The 20,426-nt window shown below is 55.2% G+C and overlaps 1 protein-coding gene across 1 annotated transcript; it reads left to right on the top strand.

Moving 5' to 3' along the window:
• Nucleotides 1-86: 86 nt before the first annotated feature.
• Ankrd24 (ankyrin repeat domain 24) lies at nt 87-16,634 on the top strand. The gene is made up of 22 exons (XM_075977762.1): nt 87-290; nt 1,193-1,351; nt 2,048-2,254; nt 2,702-3,261; nt 3,336-3,424; nt 4,063-4,127; nt 4,750-4,807; nt 6,539-6,609; nt 6,697-6,803; nt 6,977-7,164; nt 7,681-7,718; nt 8,181-8,261; nt 8,371-8,478; nt 9,113-9,157; nt 9,232-9,330; nt 10,829-10,901; nt 11,139-11,257; nt 11,355-12,827; nt 13,534-13,701; nt 14,883-15,011; nt 15,356-15,421; nt 15,673-16,634. Exons 1-22 carry the CDS (start codon nt 87-89, stop codon nt 15,748-15,750), a joined length of 4,185 nt encoding a protein of 1,394 aa, XP_075833877.1. The 3' UTR covers nt 15,751-16,634.
• The last annotated feature ends 3,792 nt before the right edge of the window (nt 16,635-20,426 follow it).

Genomic DNA, 20,426 nt, shown 5'->3' with positions numbered 1-20,426 from the left:
TGATGAGAAACACCTAGTTTGGGATGGGAAGCAGGTGTATTTCCATGGGCTGCTGAAGGGGCAGCTTCGGGGTGGGAGGAGCGGTAATGAGGGTGGGGGAGTGGGGCGCTCGCCAGCCTGGGCAGCAGATGGGAGGCCTGGGCCGCCTCTGCCCGCCCTTCTCCGGTTTCCGCACAGCAGCCAGAATGAAGCTCCGCTTTTGTCAAGGCAGCCTCCAGGGAAGAAAGCGAACACCTGTGGCTTCTGGGTCCCCTCCTGGGGCAGGCAAGCGCCAAGCTGTATTCCAGCAGGTGTCCCCACGCTGTCCTTCCAGGCTCCAGCAGGGGCGCAGCTAGGCGCAGCGGGCTCTGGGTCTTCCTTGTTTAGAGTTGGAATTACTTTATGGGGCCTCTCACCGACCTTCTGATCTTATTTGAGAAAATCCCTTCAGGGCAATGAGGAGGCTTGTAGAGGTTTGCTGGTGCTGTCCTGATAGCTCAGGCTGGACTTGAACTCACAACCCTACCACCTCAGCCTCCTGAGTGCTGAGATCACAAGTTGGACATCCACACCCAGCTCAAAGTATTCTCTCGCCGGGCGGTGGTGGCGCACGCCTTTAATCCCAGCACTCGGGAGGCAGAGGCAGGCGGATCTCTGTGAGATCGAGACCAGCCTGGTCTACAGAGCTAGTTCCAGGACAGGCTCCAAAGCCACAGAGAAACCCTGTCTCGAAAAACCAAAAAAAAAAAAAAAAAAAAATTAACTATCAAAGTATTCTCTCTCTCTCTCTCTCTCTCTCTCTCTCTCTCTCTCTCTCTCTCTCTCTCTCTTTCTCTCTCTCTCAAAGTTGGCATATATGTGTGTGTCCGCACGTGTGTGTGTGCCAGGACTCCCCATAGAGAATGACACACAGACACACCAGCCCAGTGCCCAGAGTGTTGAGGGACAGGAAGGCAGGATTGGTTTGTTAGGGAAACATTCGTAACTGCAAGGACTGGGTGAGACCCTCACTTCAGAGTTCTGCCTGTCTGGAAACTCCACATCCCACAGTTCCTGTCCTGTCCCCAAGACACTTTCTATAGTACCAACCACTTGCACAGAAGCCACGGAACTGGAGAGGGCTTGCCTTGGCTCTGAGTCTCCAAGGCATCCAGCAGTCACCCGATAAATGCTGAACAGCAGAGCCTCTGCCCAGGGTGCCCCTGTCCCCCAGTCCCCGAGCAGCAGATCGTGGGATGCATCTGTGTGTCCTGCGTGGAGGGCAGCCAAGGCGGGACAGGTGCCCACAGACCCCGGAGACAGAAACGCAGGCCGCACCCCTGCACTGAAAGGTTGGTCTAATGAATTGCGCAGGCATCGCTCCATGTGTCCGGTGAGTGAAGCGGCTTTTACTGTGTTCTCACTGTGTACCAGGCCCTTGCGGGGTGGTGCGTCCCGCTCAGCTGGCAAGTCTACCTGAACCCCAGTGCGCACGTGAGGAGGGCGGAGGCCCTAGTAGGTGAGCTCTAGGTCAGGCCCATAGGTGGATAGGGGCGAGGTAGGCTCGGGATTCCATTTCAGAGTGAGAGCCGCTGGGCTGGAGCAAATGGTGGAAGAGTGGATGGACGGGTGGGCTAGAGGAGTGAGCGGGCGAAGGGAGGAGGAGTGAGCCACTGAATGTGCCCATGAAAAGATGAGTTAGTGAATGGGGGGCGGGAATTAACAAGAGACGGGAAAGGTGAATGAAAGGATTAACAAATATGTGAATGAATGAGTAAACGGTTGGGAGACGAAGTGTGAATGAATGATGGGGCCAGCTGCCAGGCAGGGAGAAGCCTGGTGAGGGGTGGGGGTGGGGTTGAGCCTGGGGAGGAGGTGGGAGGGGCCTGAGAGAGGGTGGTGGTGGGGAGGGTGAAGCTGGGCGGAGCCTGCGCTTGAGGAGGAGGGCGTGGCCACGAGTCTAGGGGGGAGTGGGCGTGGTCTGGTCTGGCCTGGTCCCATCCCTTCGCCATGAAGCAGCTGTGCCTTTGCGCATCCGCCTCCTTCGCGGTAGGCGTTTGGGTCCCTTTGCGCCTTCCCTTCTTCCCAGGAAGATGCTCGGCCGGGGGCTGGGGGCGGGGCAGCTGCGGGGCTCGGGCCGGAAGTGGAGGGCGGCGCCGAGGGTCTCTGTGCTCGCGCGGGGTCAGCTGAGCGTTGCGGGATGCAGGTCTTGGAGGACACTGCGGACAATGACTTGGGAACCTGGGCATATTTGTGGCGCAGCTCTACCGTCCAGGCCTTAATGCTACAGGGGACGGTGGGACCTTGGCTGTGAAGGGAGGGGAGGTAGTGGCGTCAATGGGCGCTGGAGGATGTTTTGGGAAAGGCCAGTCACCCTAGCATTCATAGGCTGAGGCAGGGGGATCTTTAATTTGAGGCTAGCCTGACCACTTAGTGAGACATTGTCTCAAGATAACAAAAGATAGTAAAATAATTGTGGAGGAGGGGTGAGGTGATGGGTTGTTGGCTGCCCTCCCCAGCGCTACGTAAAAGTAGGTGAGCTGGTTCATACCTGTCATCCCAGTCCTGGGGAGGGGGAGGCAGGAAGACCAGGAACTCAAGGTCATCTTTGACTCAAGGAGTTTGAAGCCAGTCGGGACTACGTGGTGCCCGACTCTGCGTCAAAAACAGAATGGTATTGGAGACCTCGCCTTTAATCCCAGCACTTTGGGAGCAGAAGCAGGCCTATCTCTGTGAGTTCCAGGATAGCCTGATCTACATAGAGAGATACTTTAAAAAAAGAAAAGAAGAAAGATGGGCGTTGTCTTACAAAACTGGCTTTGGCTTAAGGCGCAGTGAGGGGAGGGCTCGAGGACTGACTTTCGGAAGACACCGTGGTAGTGGGTCTGCAGACACGTGCTGGGGGGGGGGTGTGCAGGTTTCAGAGACGTTGTCTCGAGGCCCCCAGCCAGGACCACCTACCCCACAGCTCCGGCTCGGTCCCACCGACCTTGGCTCCTGCCCGCCCTGTGGCCCGTGCCCTATCCCGAAACCCGCAGCAAGAGGCAGGCGCCAGGCAAGTGCCCAGGAGTGGGTGGGTGAGAGTCCGGAGCCACTCACTGCCTTTGTCCCTTGGTGGGGCGGGGACAGTGAACCCACTCAGTCCCACACACCTCTGGGTGTGTCACCACAGGGCCAAGACTGGGGCAAAAATGACCAGCGCCTGCTCCAGGCCGTGGAGAACAATGATGTTGCCAGAGTGGCCTCGTTGATCACCCACAAAGGGCTGGTCCCCACAAAACTGGACCCCGAGGGCAAGTCTGCGTGAGTGCCCAAGCCCTGGGACTGGGGTGGCTTTGGACACTCTTCTGGGAATGACCCCTAACTCATGCCTCTAGGTTCCACTTAGCGGCCATGAAGGGTGCCGTGGGCTGTCTGGAGGTGATGCTGGCTCAAGGCTCAGACGTCATGAGCACAGATGGAGCAGGTACTTCCGGACCCGCCCCTGGGTGGACGGCAGGGTTTCCTTGGCTGTCCAGAGTAGGGTTCACATCGAGGCTGTAGCTCCATGGGTAGGACACTCACCATGAGGGGAAGCCCTGGAGTGCATCCGTGGTGGGTGTACGCCTGTCATCGTCCCAGCAGCTGGTGTGGAGGCTCAAGATCAGGAGTTCAAGCGATTCAGCTTAGCTATATGTGCGCTGGAGGCCAGCGTGTGTTATATGAGACTTCGTCAAAAATTAAAAATAAAATAAAAAAACCCCTCAGTTCCAGGCCAACCTGGACTACGTAATGAGACCCTGTATGGAGAGGCAACAGACAGCAACCAAAAAGTTTACGGAGGCAGTGGGTTTTAAGAAGTAGTGAGTTTGGGGCTGGAGAGATGGCTCAGTGGTTAAGAGCACTGACTGCTCTTTCAGAGGACCCGGGTTCAATTCCCAGCACCCACATGGCAGCTCACAACTGTCTGTAACTCTAAGATCTGACACTTCACACCAATGCACATGAAATAAAGTTAAATAAACCATAAAAATATTTTTTAAAAAAAGTAGTGAGTTTGGAAGCTGAGGCACAGGAGGCCGCTGAGCACACCTGGAGGACACTTCCCATCTCTTCTACCCTCAGGTTACAATGCCCTTCACCTGGCAGCCAAGTATGGGCACCCTGAGTGCCTGAAGCAGCTCTTGGAGGTCCTGATGCTCATTCTCTGTCCACACGAAACTCCAGCTACTTCCTCAAACCCCAGCTACTCCCGGGCCCCCAGCTTGGTCCCTTCTGTTACCATCATCAAAATAGGGTCACCTGGGGGGGGCTGGAAGATGGGTTCTCAGGGAAAGAAGATGGGAGAGGGGAGAAAAAGAGCCAGAGGGGCTGGAGAGGCGGCTCAGTGGTTAGAACACTGTCTGTTCTCGTGGAGGACCGACGTGACGTTCAACTCCCAGCACCCATATGGAGGCTCATAACCATCTGTGACTGCAGCTCCAGGGGACCCTACTTGCCCTTCTGGTGTTCTCAGGAACTCATGTGCACACCCACAACACACATTGCACACACACACACACAACTAAAACATCTTAAAAATAGCGAATCTGTGAGCCGATGAGAGTACTTGCCCCAAGCTTGCTCACCTGATATTGTTCACTGGGAACCTCAGGGAAGGAAAGAGCAGTCTCCCACCTGGCAACATGCTGGGCCGAGTACCAGCAAGCACACACGCAGAAACAAGGGCAGTAGAGTCCAAAGGAGTAGGGAGGGCTGAAGAAATCAGCCACTCAGGGGATAGAGATGACATCACCTGTCACTATTTCCCAGGCTTCCTGCGTGGTGGACATTGAGGACAGCAGTGGGTGGACAGCCCTTCATCATGCAGGTGGGTGCAACCAGGGCCTCCCAAATTCAAGGCAGGCTCCCTGTCAATGGATGATGCTCCCAGTCCCTCACTGGGGGATTCTAGGGGGGCTCCACCCCTGACCACAACCCCAGACCCTCACAGGGGGATTCTAGGCGGGGCTCCAGCCCTGACCACGCCCCAGCCCCTCACTGGGGGATTCTAGGTAGGGCTCTCTATCTCTGACCTGCAGCTCTAGACCTTTTCTTAGTTTTTTTTTCTTTCTTTGGTTTTTTGAGACAGGGTTTCTCTGTGTAACAGCCCTTGGAACTCCCTTTGTAGACCAGGCTAGGCTCAAGCTCACAGAGATCCGCCTGCCCCTGCCTCTCAAGTGCTGGGATTACTGGCGTGTGCCACCACCGCCTGGCCTTTTCTTAGCTTTTATGGATGAGTATTCATGTGGAAGTCAAAAGACAATCTGTGTCATTGTCATGTACTCTCTCCACCCCTTCTGTGAACTTGGTCTCCACAACTTAAGCTAGGTGATAGCAAACCTTGGATCCTCCTGCCTCTTCCTCCCCCCCCCTCCGCCCCCGTGCTGGGGTCGCATTGTGCACCTCCACACCTGACTTATGTTTGGGTGGAGCTTAGGTCACTTACGGACAGAGCCATTTTCTGAGCCCTCTCCCTACTTATTTTGATGCAGTCTGTAGCTCAGGCTAGCTCTGAAGTCCATAGCCCTGCTTCAGCCTCTGAGTTGCTGGGGGACAGATGCGGGCCACCATCTCCAGTTGGTCACTTGTTCTGTGTGCAGCCTAAGGCTTAGCTCAAAGCACAGTCACCGTGTGAACCAGGTCCCTTTGCCCCATTGCACAAGAAGTTAGGCACCTGTACCAGTGGGGACCCTATTTCTTGCACCCCAAAGCCTGGCCTGTGGGTGGACAGAGTAGGGTGGTTAGAACCCTAATTCCTTCCAAAATCCCCTGGGTGCCCTAAATACAAGCAGCTCCTCCACTCCAGACTCTGTCCTCAGAGCAGCCAAGGACTGATTGCCGGGGGCCAGGAGCACAGGGTCCGGGCCTGCCCGCCCCTCCAGGCAGACCCTCCTGCCCAGGGGACAGCACTCTTGGCTTTGCTGTTAGTCACTAAGTCCCCAGTCAGAGTGGCACCATCAGGTGGCGTCCATGCCCACGGCACTCGAGGGGATGTCTTACAAAGTTAAATCGTTTATTCAACTGTGCCACTTGCTTGAGGGAGGTGGAGTGGGTTCTCTCTCCCGGCAGGTATGTCCTGGGGATTCAGCTCAGGTCAGTAGGCATGGCAACAGGTACCTTTACCAATTGAGCCATCTTTCTAGTCTGCTTTTTTTTAATGTTTTTTGTTTGATTTTAAATTTTTTAAGAAATGTATTTACATTTTTTTAATGTGTATGAGTGTTTTGCTTGCATGCATGTCTGTGCTAGGCCAGAAGGGGGTGCTGGGTCCCCTGGAACTGGAGTTACAGATGGTTAGGAGCTACTACCACGTGAGTGCTGGGAACTGAACCCAGGTCCTTTGCAACAGCAGCCAGAGCTTTAACCACTGAACCGTCACTCCAACCCTGAGATTTTAGATGAGGTCTCACTCGGTAGCCCATGCTGGTCCCTAAGGTGCAACCATCCTCCAGCCTGGGCTTCCCAGCTGCTGGCATAACTGGTGTCAGCCACCCCGCTGCAGAGTGAGTTCCAGCCCAGCCAGGCTGCAGACTGAGACCTGGTCTCTTGTCTTTCCCAGCGGCTGGTGGCTGTCTGTCCTGTTCAAAGCTGCTCTGCTCTTTCAAGGCACACATGAACCCCCGGGATCGGGTGAGCTGCTGGGATCTTGTATGTGTGGGGGTACAGTACTATCCCTGCCGTAGCGGATCACTCATGCCATCTCATCCTCCCTACCAGTCGGGCGCCACGCCCCTCATCATAGCGGCCCAGATGTGTCACACAGATCTCTGCCGCCTCCTCCTGCAGCAGGGGGCTGCAGCAAATGACCAGGACCTGCAAGGCAGGTGAGCACCAGGCCTCCCGACCTTTCCAGCAGATGCTGTGTGACTTGGAGCAGGTATCTGGACCTCTCTGAGCTGCGGACCTAGGAACCCTCTTCCTGGCCTGGATGTAGAGTAGGGTTTAGGAGGTTTGGGACCAACGTCTGCTCCTTCAGTAGCCCTGTTTACCCCCACAGGACAGCCTTGATGCTGGCGTGTGAGGGGGCCAGCCCGGAGACCGTTGAAGTACTCCTGCTAGGTGGAGCCCAGGTGGGCATCACTGATGCCCTGGGCCAGGACGCCACTCACTACGGAGCCCTGACGGGGGACAAAGTCATCTTGCAGCTTCTACAGGAGTTTGCACAACGCCCTTCGCCTCCCAGTGGTGTGCAAACCCTGCCTCTCCTATCTGTCTCCTTCTAGGCAGTTTCTGGTCATTCACTTATTCCTTTGTTACTGATAGTTCCAAGGTACCTCAATGCTGGGTCATGAAAATTTTCGTTTCCCCGTCTCAGGGCAGTTTCAAGGAACCCCAGAGGACTCACGAGTGGTCCACTGTGATTTCTTGGGTCACCCTTAGTATGGAGACTGCCTTTCCTAAGAGATGACAGCCCACCCCACCCCCAACCGGGAAGCTCCACTGCCCCAGTCTGCGAGTTTTGAGGTCCTCCCCACCCAGCAGTCCACCCCCATAGGTTTCTACCTTAACGTCCCTGGACCAGAGGCTGGGTTTTGTGGTGCACGACCAGGAGGCTAGAGAGCTTAGATCTGAGTTTGAGGCTAGCCTGGGCTGCAGAGTGAGACCCTCCCGGACGACAACAACAAAGCACTAGCACTTGGGAAGCTACTCTGGGCTGAGAACGCAGAAGGTGGTCCCTGACTTTGCTTCCGCTCTCCACAGCCTCTCTAGAGGACGACTCCGGAGAGGCCTCGTCTCAGGTAGGAACCCGGAAGGGCTGACAGTCCTCTGCCCGGTGCATGCACTCGCTGCACCCGCCCTCGCCTCCTCCTCCCTACCCCCCATCCCCAGGAAAAGGCAGACCCGCGTGGACAGCGGTTCTGTCACTGCTACTCCGGGATCTGCTGCCGCCCAGTGGCGGTTACGTGAATACCAGCAGTGGAACTGGGAGGGGAGGTGGTTGCTAGCAGGGCCACTTTACCTGCGGCTCCGATCTTCAGTGATTCGGGCTTCAAAGGGGATAGACGATGTCACAGAGGACTATAAAGCCAGGGAGAGGGTACACAGCGAATGGCTGGTGGGAGGTAGGACTAGTGGGGTGAACTTGGGGTTCATCACAGGAAGTCAGGAGGGAGCTGAGGCGGCTGACCGCTAGGGGCTGGCCAATTTGGATCCCCTGAGTGGATCCTGGCCCAGGCCCTGTGTCCATATGCCTATGCCAGAACTCGGTGTCCAGCCATGAAAAGCAAGGGGCCCCCAAGAAGCGGAAGGCACCCCAACCTCCAGCCAGCATGCCTGTTCCCGTAAGAGATGGGGTAGCCTGGAGTGGGAGGGGGCTCTGCCTCACGCTCATGGTGGTTGCAGCCTTGGAGACCTCACCTAAAGTGGCTTCCCTTGGTGGGGAGGGGACAGGACGACCAGGATGCTTATGAGGAGATTGTGCGTCTGCGCCAAGAGAGAGGCCGGCTCCTGCAGAAGATCAGGGGCCTGGAACAGCACAAGGAAAGGAGGAGAAAGGAGGTTAGGAGGATGTAAGGCCTGCGGTCCGGGTGTGGGGAGCTATTCCTTGGGACACCACACCACCTGCCTTCCTCCCCTTCCTTCTTCCTCTGCTCCAGACACTCGGCCCCCTCACTGACCTTCCCACATGCCAGGCTCTGTCCTGCCCCAGGGCCTTTGCAGGAGAGAATTACTGTCTGTCCATATGTCTCCAAGGCTCCTTCCTCAGTCTCTGCCTGTTACCGACCGACATTTCCCACTTTATTTAAAATCGTCCCGTCATTTTCAGCTTCCTTCATTTCCACCATAGAGCTCCACCACTCAAAGCCACGCCCCCGAGGGCATGCTCAGCTGAAGGTGCCACGCTCAGAGTGGATAAACTCTGGGTGAATGACTGGCCCTCGGCGAGGAGTAAACGAATGAGTGAGTGGTCTGGAACAGAGTCTGCTGTGGAACAGGCTCTGGGCCAAAGCAACTTGAGCGAGCGTGCGAGAGAACAGAATGGGGTTCGGCACACAGCATGAAAGCTCAGAGTGGTACACAGTAGGACTGACTCAGTGTAGGTGGAGAATAGTCATGGCTGTCAGACACTAGGTGGCGCATGACTACCCAGCTCTGTCCTGCTCTGTCCAATCCCAACCGCTTCTACCTGCAGCCCCTGGAGGCAGAGGCCAGCTCAGTGCACAGCCTGGAGAGGCAGGTAGGTGGGGAGGACCACTGCTTGGGAGGGTCCTGGGTCCTCAGGTCCTTTAGTGCTGACCTTGTTCTCTGCAGGTGCAGGAGCTGCAGCAACTGCTGGCAGAGAAGCAGGAAGAGAAGGAGAGTCTGGGCCGGGAGGTAGAGAGCCTGCAGAGCCGCCTGTCCCTTCTGGAGGTGGGCGTGGCCACGGCGGGCGTGGCCAGAGGGGTTAGGGTGTTGTAGTGCGGACAGGGCAATAAACTGGGTGGGTTGGAGTCAGAGTCTGGGGGCGGGACCAGAGGCTGGGTGGAGTCAGAGTCTGGGGGCGGGACCAGAGGCTGGGTGGAGTCAGAGGCTGGGGTCGGGACCAGAGGCTGGGTTGGAGTCAGAGTCTGGGGTCGGGACCAGAGGCTGGGTGGAGTCAGAGTCTGGGGGCGGGACCAGAGGCTGGGTGGAGTCAGAGACTGGGGTCGGGACCAGAGGCTGGGTTGGAGTCAGAGTCTGGGGGCGGGACCAGAGGCTGGGTTGGAGTCAGAGGCTGGGGTCGGGACCAGAGGCTGGGTGGAGTCACAGGCTGGGGGCGGGACCAGAGGCTGGGTGGAGTCAGAGACTGGGGGCGGGACCAGAGGCTGGGTTGGAGTCAGAGTCTGGGGTCGGGACCAGAGGCTGGGTGGAGTCAGAGTCTGGGGGCGGGACCAGAGGCTGGGTGGAGTCAGAGACTGGGGTCGGGACCAGAGGCTGGGTAGGCTGGAGTCAGAGTCTGGGGGCGGGACCAGAGGCTGGGTGTGGTTGGAGCCTGGAAAGGGAGTAGAGGTGTGGGGAAAGTCTGAAGACAAGGATGGCGGGGTTGGGTGTGCTATCATCAAAGTGTGTAGAGCCAGTGTTGTGGATGGGAGCAAAGCAAAGGGCTGGGCCAAAGACAGGAATGGGAAGGACCAGGGCAGGGGTGGGTGGAGTCAGGGTGGGCGGGCAGATTTTCGGTCAGTGTCAGGTGGGTCTTTTGACATGCCAGAGCTTCATTCAGGAACCATGGTGCATCCACAATGTCCCGACTACACATGACTTCCACAAAGCCACATATCTATGAAGATTTCTCCAAACACACACATATGCCAAGATGGCAGCCACACTGACACAGGCATCCCACATGCCCCACACATATAAACCTCCCAGTCACACACAGACCACACCCCTCAAACTGCTCAAAGCGTGCAGTTAGAATCAGCGAGATGGATCAGCCGACGAGACGCTGTGCTGCCCACCCTACTGACCTGAGTCCACGTCCCCACAGGATGGAAGGAGAGAACCAATTCTCTCACTGCCACCTATGCCCTGTGGCATGTGTGCATCCCCGTGCGGTTACACACAAAAGAAACAAAATGTGGCAAAATATCTACGAGCAAGCATAGAGACGATCCTCTATTGGGTAGCTGCTTTGATTCAAACCCAGAGCCTTGATCATATGCTGGGCATATCCTCAGTGGGGAATGCTTGCCCGGCATGTCCAAAGGCCCTGGCCCACCCCAGCATCCCAGTAAAACATGGAAGGGCATGTTGGATGCTCTGTGAATACAGCCACTACCAGTCGGGTGACTCCAGAGTGTTGTATAGATATGCAAACACCCCAGTTTTGGGAGGTAATGATGATATCAAGGTGCAGGACCTGAAGGTCGACTTTGTACCCCACTGCTAGAATGATAGAGAGAACACCAGCTACGACGTGGTCACCCTGCAGGACGAGGAGGCTGAGATGCCTGACTTTCCAGGTGAGTTCTGAGCCCCTTCACCCCCTCACTGCTCTCCATCTGGGATTCTGAGGCGGTTGTTGGGGCGGAGCCATGACCTTACGTGGAGGGGCGTGATGCCAGGAGAGTGGCAATGCACTGTGAGCTCCCCTCCCCCCCCTCAGTTGCCGTAGGTAGTGCTAGGTCCCCTGCTGCATGGCTCCTGCCCCTGATAGCATGTGCTGCCAGCCTGACTCCGTGTTCTCCCGACCCTGCCAGGAGCTGATGCGCTGTTGTCAAAGCAGCAACGTCTGTCAGCTGACGAGCTGGTGGCATCCCTGCAGGAGCAGGTGGCTCAGCTCACCAGGCAGAACCAGGAGCTGTTGGAGAAGGTCCAGGTGGGGAAACTGAGGCAGTGTACAGCTCTGGGGACCTTGGGGTGGGCGGGGAACATGGTGAGGCTGTCTCTTAGCCTGCCTGCCTCGCCACCCCCAGATCCTTGAGGAGTTTGAGAAGGACGAGGTGCAGATGGTGGAAGACAATCAGCCTGAAGTGGTCCCTCTGGTCTTGTATGATACTCTGAGGACAGAACTTGAGCAGCTCCGGAGGCAGCACACAGAGGCCATGCATGCACTGCAGGAGCAGCGGGAGGTGGCCAGGGGTCGTGGAGAAGAGACAGTACAGAAGGAGAGCAGGGACAAGGGGACCACTACCCAGAATGGTCCTAGCGTCACGGAGCTCAATGGTACCACATATCCAGAAACCCCAGCAAACGGCACCACCGAACCCCAAGCAGGAGGCTGCTTGGGCACCGGGAACACAGAAGCCAGTGCTTCAGAAGTGACACCTATAAAGCCCGAGGCTGCAAGTTCAGAGGCCACGGGGAAAGATGTTGCTGCAGACAAGGTTGTGGACACGAGAACCACTGGGGCTCAGGCCCTAGACGTGAAAGCTGTAGGTGACAAAGCTGAAAGAGAGCCGGTGGTGGCGGAAGCCATGGGAGGGAAAGGGAATCTAGGCATGGAGGCTGATGGGGTGCGTGTGGTGCAGGAGGGGCTCCCCGGCACAGGGATTAGAAACACGGAGGCTACGGGAGTAGAATTGCGGGATACCGGAGTTCAGGTCACAGCAGCAGAGTCCACGGTAGTGAAGACCACGGGAGTGCAGGCCACAGTGGCAGAGGTCATAGGAGTGAAGGTCACAGGAGTGCAGGTCACAGCGACAGAGGACACAGTAGTCAAGGCCACTGGAGCTGAAGCCCCGGGAGCAGAAGCCAAGGGGGCGCAGGCCACTGTGACTGAGGCCAAGGGAGCTGAGGTTACGGAAACTCAGGCCACCACCCTGGAAACCACGGGAGCAGAGGAGGCCATGGGGTCACAAGCCATGGCCATAGAGACCACAGGCGCGCAGGCCACTGTGACAGAGGCCAACGGAGCTGAGGCTGTAGGACTCAAGGCCTCGGAAGCCGAGGCCGCTTGCACGGAGGGTCCCTGTGCTGCGGCCTTGCACCCGGGGGCAGCGGCAGCGGCGGCGGCGCTGCAGGCCGAGCTGGAGACCCGAATCCGCGGCCTGGAGGAGACGCTTCGCCTGCGGGAAAGGGAGGCGGCGGCCGAGCTGGAGGCCGCCCGGGACCGATTTGCGGAGGCTGAGGAGGCGGCACGGGGTAGGAGCCGCGAGCTGGAGACGCTGCGGGAGCTGCTGGCCACGGCCACGGCCACGGGGGAGCGCGCACGCGAGGAGGCCGCCGAGCTGCGCCGAGCGCTGACGGCCTCCGAGGCTCGGGCTGCGGAGCTCAGCTCCGCGCACGATGCAGTCAGCGAGGAGCTCGAGCGCGTGCGCGGGGCCTCGGTGCCTGCGGACGAGCACGAGCAGGCGCTGGGCGCGCTGCGCGACCACGTGACCCGGCTGCAGGCGCAGCTGGAGGAGCTGGCGCGCAAGCACGAGAGGACGAGCGCCGAAGTCTTCCAGGTGAGCTCAGGCGCCAGGGAGGCCCAGAGAGGGCGTCGGATCTCCCGGAACTTTGGATTTGCACACTTGAGCCAAAATGTGGCTGCTGGGAACCGAACCTTGGTCTTGCGCCTGAGCAGCCACCTCTCCAGCCCGTAATATTTCTATTTAGATTTAACGGATTATTCTTTCCTTATGTGTGTGCACACACGGTATGGCGTGAAAGTCAGATGGCAGCCGGTGGGACCCAGTCCTCTCCTTTCACCATGTGGGTCCTGAGGACCAAACCCGGGTTGTCAGGCTTGGCTGCAAGCGCCCTTACCCGCTGAGCCATCCCCAAACCCTGGCCTTTTTGTTTGTTTGTTGTTTTGTTTTTATGAGTTTGTTTGTTTTGTTTTTATGTTTGTTGTTTTGTTTTTATTAGTGTGTGTGTGTGTTTTGAGACGTCTCTCTCAGTTGCCTAGGCTGCTCTTGAACTCATGATGTAGCCCTCAAACTCTTGATCCTCCTGCCTCAGCCTCCTGAGTACCTGGACCTCACTCGGGCATCACTGAGTGAGGAAGCTAGAACCCAGGGCCAGAGGTGCATGCAGGACCCGAAGGTTCCTAGGGTTGGGTGGGGAGGTGGAAAGCCATCAGCTTGACATGAGAGGGTGGGGAGAGCCCCAGGATCCAAGCCTCTTTGGGGTCTAAATGTCCCGAGAGTCACGCGTGGGCTTGGGCCACAGGTGCAGCGGGAGGCATTGTTTATGAAGAGCGAGAGGCACGCGGCTGAGGCCCAGCTGGCCACGGCCGAACAGCAGCTCCGGGGGCTTCGTACAGAGGCCGAGAGGGCACGCCAGGCGCAGAGCCGTGCCCAGGAGGCCCTGGACAAGGCCAAGGAGAAGGACAAGAAGGTGGGTTCCCTCCTGCTCTCTGTTGGGGCCCACTCAGCCGAGGTTACACACCTGAAGAACCTCGTAGCTGTCTTGTGAAGCCAGCCCATTTATCAATGGCAGAGTGAGACAGAGAAGAGTCTCAGCTAGAGCCGCTATGGGTGTTGATGCTCCAACTGCTCATTGTAACCATCCTAACTGGTATGGCGCTCTTACCGCTCTAATCCCCATTTGAAGTAACAGGCACAGAGAGGTAAATCCAGTTACACAAGGTCACACAGCAATAAATGGATGACATGCCGGCATTTGAACCCAATTTTCCCAGAGCCTGTAATGTTTAGAAGATTTTAAAATTATATGTATTTCTTTAGTTGGGGGTTGGGGCATGCCTGTGTGGAGGTCAGAGGACAACTTGCCTAAATCCGTCTTCTCATTCAACAATGTGGGTCCCAGGGGTTGAACTCAGTAGAGAGACAAGAGAGAGGCTTGGCCCCAAGTGCCCTGGCTCCCGCATGTGAGCCAACTGACCAATTGTGTCACTTCTGTGTTCTCTGTGTGCAGGTGCATGTGTGCAGGTCACAGGTCAGCCTTGGGCCTCCCTGCAACCTGAGCTGAAAATCCAAGTTGTTTTTATGGGTTACCGACTGTAACCAGGCAGCTCTAGAACCTGCTGTTCCCCAGATGAGCTGACAGGGTGTTTTTCTGTGACAGGCCAAAAACGACAAAGTATCTGCTAATCTGTATGTTGTCTGCTTCCTGTTGCTGTGAGCAGACAGAGACATATTGATAAAACTTTATTGATGAATATAAAAGTGTGATTTGGAATCCCTTCAAGGGTCACAAAATTGATCTATCTTCTCCCCCTAAACATTTAAAAGTTCAAGGAGTCGGGCGGTGGTGGCGCACGCCTTTAATCCCAGCACTCAGGAGGCAGAGGCAGGCGGATCTCTGTGAGTTCGAGACCAGCCTGGTTTACAGAGTGAGTTCCAGGACAGGCTCCAAAGCTACACAGAGAAACCCTGTCTCGAAAAACCAAAAACCAAAAAAAAAAAAAAAGTTGTCAGCTCTCCGGCTTTACAGATACAAGTTCCCAGTCAGCTCAGCTCCTGGCCCAGATCTGTGACCCTTTATGAAGCTGCCCAGTAGAGGTGCAGAGGTCCCTGGTCCCTGCCTGGCCGCTCAGAATTCCTCCACCCTTCCAGATCACAGAACTGTCCAAAGAAGTCTTCTCACTGAAGGAGTCTCTGAAGGCGCAGCAGGCAGCCCCTGCCAGCTCTGAGGAGGAGGAAGCCCTCCGTGGCCAGGTGGCAGCCTTGCAGCAGCGCATGGAGGTACCGCTCTGCGGCAGGGGAGGGGTGAAGGCAGCCACACGGGGAGCAGTCGCCGTCCAGACGGGGTGTGTGTGTATGTGTGTGGCTGGCAGGATCCAGGCTGCCCAGGGCACCTCAGGGGCATGGGGTTTTGACTCAGGTGGAGGGACGTGGGTGTGTCTCGCCGCGGATGGGCCTCCCCTTCCAAATCCTCTTCCCACTCTCCCCTCCCACTCCCATTTCCTCCCTCCTGCCTGTCTTTTAAGGCAGTGTCTCCTGTAGCCCAGGCTGACCTCAAAATTCCTATGTAGCCAAGGATGACCTTGAGCATCTGATCCTTCTGCCTCCCCCTTCTCTGTCTGCAGGAGGAGGCCCGGGAGCACGGTGCCGTGGTGGCTTTATACCGTACCCATCTCCTGTATGCCATTCAGGTGAGTGTCCGCCTCCTGACTCCATCTCAGGGGGCCAATCCAGCCTCAGCCTTCCTCCGCCACTGCCTGGGCCTGTTTCCTCTTCTGTTCTGGGATAGCCTTGTGGCTTCTGGGAACATCCCGGTGTACAGACCTGTCTTGTGGAGTACTGAGTCCCTTGGGTTTGTGTAGGGGGATTTCTAGGGCACAGGGGAGCACCCAGCTGGAGCACCAGAGTCTCTCTGCCGCTACCCATCCCTACTCTACCGCAGGGACAGATGGATGAGGACGTCCAGTGCATTCTCAGCCAGATCCTGCAGATGCAGCGGTTGCAGGCTCAGGGTCGCTGAGGACACAGCTGGGCTCTTCACTCTCCGTCCTTCACCACTGTGAGCTGAAGGCACAGAGACCACCTTCCGTTTATCATGCCCCAGGGTGCTGAACGGACTCAGCAGGCTCTGGGAGCCAGCCTGGGACCTTACCCATCACTCCACAGCTTACAGCACTCCCCATCTGATGGTACAACTCCCACTATGCCATCTGTATCCCACCCACCCACCCAGGAGTGTAAACTCACTGCAAGGGGGAGAAGTAACCGCTGGGCGAGGGCAGGGATGGCGCAGGGGTTCAGATGATAGTCTGATATTCTGGACTCAAAACAGTTATAGCAATAAATATGAATGCAATGCCGTATTTGAATAAACCAGGGGATAGTGTTGTGGCTCAGAGGTGGAGTCCTGCGGAGAATACCCCGTGAGGGGCTGGTGTCATGGGTAGGGCAGCATGGGTGTGTGGGTTCGCACGGGTCCGTGAAATAAAGACTCAAGAGATTCTTGAGAATGAACCTAGCCTTTGAGGCCGCAGGGGCTCAGCCTCTTTGGACTGAAGCTTTCCCTTCGCCTCTTGGCATTTTAATTTTTTCCTATGTTTATTCTTTAGCTAGTAGATTTCCATATCTCAAACCGAGTGGAGTGTCCACACTACATTGCCAAGTGCAAATACCTGATTTATGAGGTACCATGGTTTTCTGGGTTTCCCCATAGCCAAGTCTGCCTAGGCTTTGTATCCATGGAAACCTCTCAGATGAGATTCACACAGGGCAACAAAAGGTATCTGTAACACAAAGGATGGGTTAGGGGCTGGGCACTAACGCCAGAGCTACACTGGGTACCTGGCCCAATGGCGGTGCCAGCTCAGCGGAGGCGTGGTCAAGGTGGAGCCCGGCCTTTGCTCCAGAGGCAGTGAGACCTGGGAGTGGAGCTGATATTTTAGGTGGACTAAAATCCAATGCAATAGCTAATGTTTTTCCAAGTCCCTGACAATATAATGTCTGAGGGTTAAGAAAGGTTTTGTGACGACAGCCAAGGCTGCGGGAAGAAAGTCTGTCTGCAAATACCAAAGGAATAAAGTTCTGGTAAGTTCAAGTGCTATACAGTCACAAGGATGTGTCCCACACGGCAAAAACACAAACTCTAGACAGTCACAAGGATGTGTCCCACATGGCAAAAACAAGATTTTCCACAGAGGCGCAAACATTCTATTGAATAACAGCATCAAGAAATAATGGATAATCTAAATAGATTCACTCCTATCCTCTGCACCTGGGAGGAGCACAAACACACATTCTTAGAATGATTCCAGTTTTGTTTTGTGTGCGTTTTTGGAGTCAGTGTTTCCCTGTAGCTTTGGTGCCTGTCCTGGAATTAGCTCTTGTAGACCAGGCTGACATCGAACTCACAGAGATCCGCCTGCCTCTGCCTCCCGAGTGCTGGGATGAAAGGCGTGCACTACTATCCGGTTAATTCCCTGTTTTGAAGAAAGTGAGTTCACAAGATTTCTCTGTTTTCTTGGAGTGTACGTAAGCACTCAGAATTCTGCTCCCATGACTCCATTCTTGGACTGTGTCCCGACAAGCCCGAGCAAGTTCTGTCTTTATCTTCTCATCCCAGGCCCTCACCTCGAACACCTCCCCTTTGGGGACTCTTGTCGGTATTTAGGATCATAGACCAAGCTGATTTAAACTTTTGACGTCCGGCTTCCACACCCTGAGGGCCAGCGCCACCACAGAAGGCTGGGAAGTGGTATGGTTTTGGCTAACTGTGCAGCTGAGAATCCTAGTTTGCCTTACTGAAATTGCGGATGTCAGGTGGTGAAAATTTGACCTGCATGGGCTGGGCATCGTTTCAGCTGTGAGGCACAGGGATCCCTTGCTGCACATCCTTTGTTTAATGGTCTGTGTATGCTGGAGACCCAGGAGGAAGATCGGGAAGTGTCTGCTGCGTGCAGGAAAGCTGCAGTAATGATTTTGTACTCCAGGCCCAAGTTCTGCTGCAACGCCAATGTCTGCAGGCCTGGGACAGTTCTGTGCCTGGGGTGGACGCCAGGACTGGCAAACACTGCGCTGAGCCCCTTTCTAGTACTAGGTCACTCAGATCACACTAGCCAATCAGGGCTCCCAGGCGGACTGCCAGTCACAATGGGTGGGTTCCCGGGATCTGAGGCACACTGTCGTGTTCCGTGTTCTGCCCTTTGACCCGCTGCCAGGAGCTGTGAGGAGAGCGGGCTGAGCTGAATGAGCCATGGTGAGCGAGGGCCGGCTCCCCACGTGGGGTGGATCCGGTGTGGGGTCTTCCCGGGGCTGTGGGAACCCGCGACTGGACGCAGGTCCCTGCCAGGCCCCAGCGTGGGGGTCCTTTGAATGACGTCATCCTGAGACTGCAGTCACAAACAACATGGGAAGCCATTGCTGGCGCATGAAAACTGGTCTCATCCTCCTGCAGGGAGCACATGCATCGCTCTCATCACCGCCTAGGAAGGCAGACTCTCCAGCTCGCAGAGCCCGGGTTTCTCTAGCGTCTTCTAGAAGTTCTGTACTTGGCACTGAACATTCAGGTGTAGGATCCGTCTGCAGTTCTGTGCAGAGTGTAAAGTCTGTGTCATGAACACATCTGCGTGGAGATGCCAGGGTGGTTCAGTCACGTGTGTCAGGATTACCTGGCCTCGTGTCAAAATCAACCGTATTGTGACTTTGCTTCTAAGTTTTCTCCTAGCTGCTATTGATCTCTTTATTCTTGTTCAGACAGTACAGACTTTACCACAGTTGTGTGTGCAGATCGGAAGCCACACGGTGCAGTCTTGTGCAGACCCCTTTCCATTCACCATGGCCGGCTTCTTCAGTTTCCTGTTGTTGACAGCAACATCTGTTAGACGTTTTGTTGGACTTCTGTTGAGTCTATCATTCAGTTGTGTACGGAAATAATATTGAAGCTTCCTGTCCACGACTGTGGAATTTCTTTGAGTTCCTTGATTCTTTTAATTACGGATTTGTAGTTTTGGCTACAGGTATTTGTCACATTTCTGTGGATTTCTGGTTGTTTAATCTGTGGTGACAGATTTGAGGGTAGGGTTTTCCTCCTTCCTTCCTTCCTTCCTTCCTTCCTTCCTTCCTTCCTTCCTTCCTCTTCCTCTTCTTCTTTTTTTTTTTTTTGAGGCAGGGTTTCTCTGTGTAGCCCTGGCTGTCCTGGAACTCACTGTGTAGACCAGGCTGACATCGAACTCACAGAGATTCCCCTACCTCTTCCTCCCGAGTGCTGGGATTAAAGGTGTGCACCATGACAACCTGGCTGGGGGGTAGTGTTTTTAATTTACTAAATTTATTTCATGTGTATGAGTGATGCTTGCATATGTGTATGCTCACCACGTGTGTGTTTGGTGCCTACAGAAGGCAGAAGGAGGCAGCAGATCCCCTGTAACAGCATCTAGGATGCTCACTGGCAGAAGTTTGTCCAGCTTCTGCAGTCTGTTCTTTTGCCTCCCTTTGGAAGTGTATTTCCCAAGATTGGCTCTGTAGGCTGATGAAAATTCACCTGAGTCTTTGAATTCTAAGGATTTTAGAGCGCTAGGAGCTTTCTTTGATATCTAGCTATTATTGAAGGCACATGGCTAAATAAATTCTTTGGTTGTTCAGAGAAGTCATTAAGTTTGTCAGGTAAAACAATGTGTCAAAAATCAATGAATGCGGCCTTTTCATCTGTGAGGTCCTTGGATCCCCCGACACAGCCTGCTTCAGGACTGAGGGGTCCTGAGAGCCAGCGGGGAGTGTTCCTGCCACTGGGACTTCTTTTTACCATCCCACCCTGCTCCCAACCCCCCTGTTTTGTCTGCGAGGTCCTTAGAATCCTGCAAGAGACCCTGCTCCTGTGCTGAGGGGATCTGAAGAGGTGAGTAAGTGGCCACATGGCCAAACAGCCTGAAGTGCCACTCTCTGGAACAGTCCCGGGGGGCTGAATCCAGATCCTCTCCAATTCCCTAAGGTTTTCTGGCCATCCGGTGGGGTGTGTTCCCTGCTGCTGGCTTTCTTTACCCCATTCCACCCTGCCCCCAAGTCTGTCTTTTTATCTGTGAGGTCCTTGGATCCCCCAACACAGCCTGCTTCAGGGTAGAGGGGATCTGAGAGCCTGTTCCTGTGCTGAGGGGACCTAAGAAAGGGCAGATGAAGAAAAACTCCCAAGTACACAGTCAGCTACAGCAAAGAATGGACCAAAATGCCAAGACTCTGCTGGCTTCATTTGAAGGAAGAGATGGACAAGCGCCAATGAAAGTATTCCTCCAACATCCTGAAAAGCAACATGGTAACACCAGAATCCAGTGAACAGGCAACAGGAAGACTTGAACATCCTAATCCAGAAGAAGTAGAAGAAATCGACTTTAAACGTAACCTTATGAAAATGATGGAGACCCTTAAACAGGAAGTGAAAAACTCCCTTAAGAAATGGAAGAGAAGACAAACAAAAGTTAGAAGAAATTAATAAATCCCTCAAAGATACCCAAGAAAACCAAGAAAAAGCAATCAAACAGTTAAAAGAAACATTTTAAGACTTGAAGATCGAAATGGAGGAAATAAAAAAAAAACACAAACCGAGGAATGGCTGGATATGGAAAATCTGGGTAAGTGAACAGGAACTACAGAGACAAGTATAACTAACAGAATACAAGAGATAGAAGAAAGAATCTCAGACGCTGAATA

Source organism: Microtus pennsylvanicus, chromosome 6 (assembly GCF_037038515.1).
Source record: "Microtus pennsylvanicus isolate mMicPen1 chromosome 6, mMicPen1.hap1, whole genome shotgun sequence".
Taxonomy (NCBI): Eukaryota; Metazoa; Chordata; class Mammalia; order Rodentia; family Cricetidae; genus Microtus; species Microtus pennsylvanicus.
Note: the sequence above shows the minus strand (reverse complement) of the source record. Positions and strands in the feature narration are given on the sequence as shown.